We start from the raw sequence: 1,817 nt of genomic DNA, 5'->3' as shown, positions 1-1,817 counted from the left end.
CTCGACCCCCTTTCCCTGCTAGTCAGGTAACAAAAGGAAGCAATTAGACAGTGGAAAACAGGATCGTGTTACATGTACACACATCCCTCACACTAACACGCTCACACTCAGTGTAACAGTAGAGGGAGAACTGTGTAACAAGTACATGATAATGCATCCATCAGAAGACAAAGCATTCTCACAGATTTGCACGCCCTGACGCAACATGCACACGTCAATGCCTTAGAGAGGACGACAGAGAATCGGCCTGTTTGGGTCAAAACGTCTTGTTTGAGGTGCGGCAGGCGAAACGTGGAGAAGGGAGGGGGGCGGGGGTTAGGAGCAGCCATTATAATCTATAAACGCAAAGTGAACAGAAACACTACAAGCGAGTCATGCATGGCAGTTAACTCTCACAGTAGCACAATACCCAGGTAAACATGCAAGATTAGTATCCAGGCCTTCAACAGCTAGGTAGATCCTTCTGGGACAAGGAAAAGCTTCACTCTGAAACTAATCAAATCGTGCTTATACCCCCCCACCCCCCAACCAGTAACAAAAGGAACTCGTATGGCAGACTTAAGGGCGTGGGGCTCACTCTTGATGCTGCATTGACAGTGAATTTAGGACACCAGATTGTGAGACATTTATGTTTTTGGACATGAGAGGAACTCATAAGGATGAAGTATGTCACTACACATACAGAGCACTCGAGAGATGCCGACTATAGAAGTAGGTGATTTGGAATTTGATGGCATGCAAGGTGACACTGTAGCATGTGGCCAACATTGGCAAACCTTTAGTCCATTTTCTTCCACAAGGAGCCTTAAATTTGAAGGCAATTTGAAGAGAGAATTTGCCGAAACATGAATTTGCAACACAATTTGAAGTTTTGTACACGTGTGCGTGTATGTTTATTAAAGCAGACAAACAGCAAAGAATACAAGCCAAAAGGTAAAGCCAAAAATAGGACTACAAGGGTCCTTTCTTCCCCCCAATAACAAGACACGCATTACGTTGTGACAATACAAATTGTATTCATTTGTTTTAAATACATGTTTAGGAGACATATGCTTTGTTGCTGTTAGCTACTTAAAACATGGAAACCAGAATCTCTAAAAACATACATAAAGCTATAGCCAAATAGACAGCTCAAGCACATAATTGCATCTAAAAAATTGTTTTTAAACTTTGTTATGGAAAATCTGTTAACGACCATCTTAAAGCTGATTCAGATTCTAAACTGCAGTAATTCTCTAAAATAAGACAAATCACCTGCTGCATATCCAATTTTTATTCAGAGTAACTTTTCATCCATTGGTTTGTTTTTGCTCCCAGAAGTGACTCAGTCAAGATAAAAGCTTCCTCTGAGCTTTAATTACATTCATACAGAACAAAAAGCATACACCAAACAGAGATGCAGATGTTAAAATTACTGCTTTTCAAACAATATCAAGGAACAAATACACAATAACAGGTACAAAAATACCAGAGAAAACGAATACAGCCACATATTAAAGTTCGTGACAGCAGGTTCATCACCGCCGCCTTCCCCCCCCTTCCCCCCCGCCCGCCACGGCCCGGTCCAGGCCCACCACGCTGGGAGAAATTGGCCCTGCCCCTGGGTGCCCCCGCACCACCACGTCCTCTGGCTGGAGAGGCCCCTCCCCGGGTGCCCCTATTTCCACCGCGCCCTCGGCTTGGGGCCTGGAAGTCATCATACCCGTAGTAGGGGTCGTCGTAGCCGCCACGGTAGTTGTGATAGTCATAGCCATAGTAGTCATAGTAGTCATCATAACCGTAGTAGTCAGGGGGGTAAGAGTAGCCTCCCCGGCTGC

At 44.6% G+C, this 1,817-nt stretch overlaps 1 protein-coding gene across 1 annotated transcript in view; it reads right to left on the bottom strand.

The window, feature by feature from the left end:
- Positions 1 to 1,468: 1,468 nt before the first annotated feature.
- Positions 1,469 to 1,817, bottom strand: part of LOC109953340 (heterogeneous nuclear ribonucleoprotein Q-like) — a gene marked incomplete at its 3' end in the record, with an annotated part of 5,729 nt that continues 5,380 nt past the window's right edge. The window contains exon 9 of the mRNA XM_020588792.1: positions 1,469 to 1,815. Within this exon, the coding sequence (XP_020444448.1) occupies positions 1,469 to 1,815 (347 nt within the window). The remainder of the gene's footprint in view (positions 1,816 to 1,817) is intronic.

This window comes from Monopterus albus, unplaced genomic scaffold (genome assembly GCF_001952655.1).
Source record: "Monopterus albus unplaced genomic scaffold, M_albus_1.0 scaffold630.1, whole genome shotgun sequence".
Lineage (NCBI taxonomy): Eukaryota > Metazoa > Chordata > Actinopteri > Synbranchiformes > Synbranchidae > Monopterus > Monopterus albus.
Note: the sequence above shows the minus strand (reverse complement) of the source record. Positions and strands in the feature narration are given on the sequence as shown.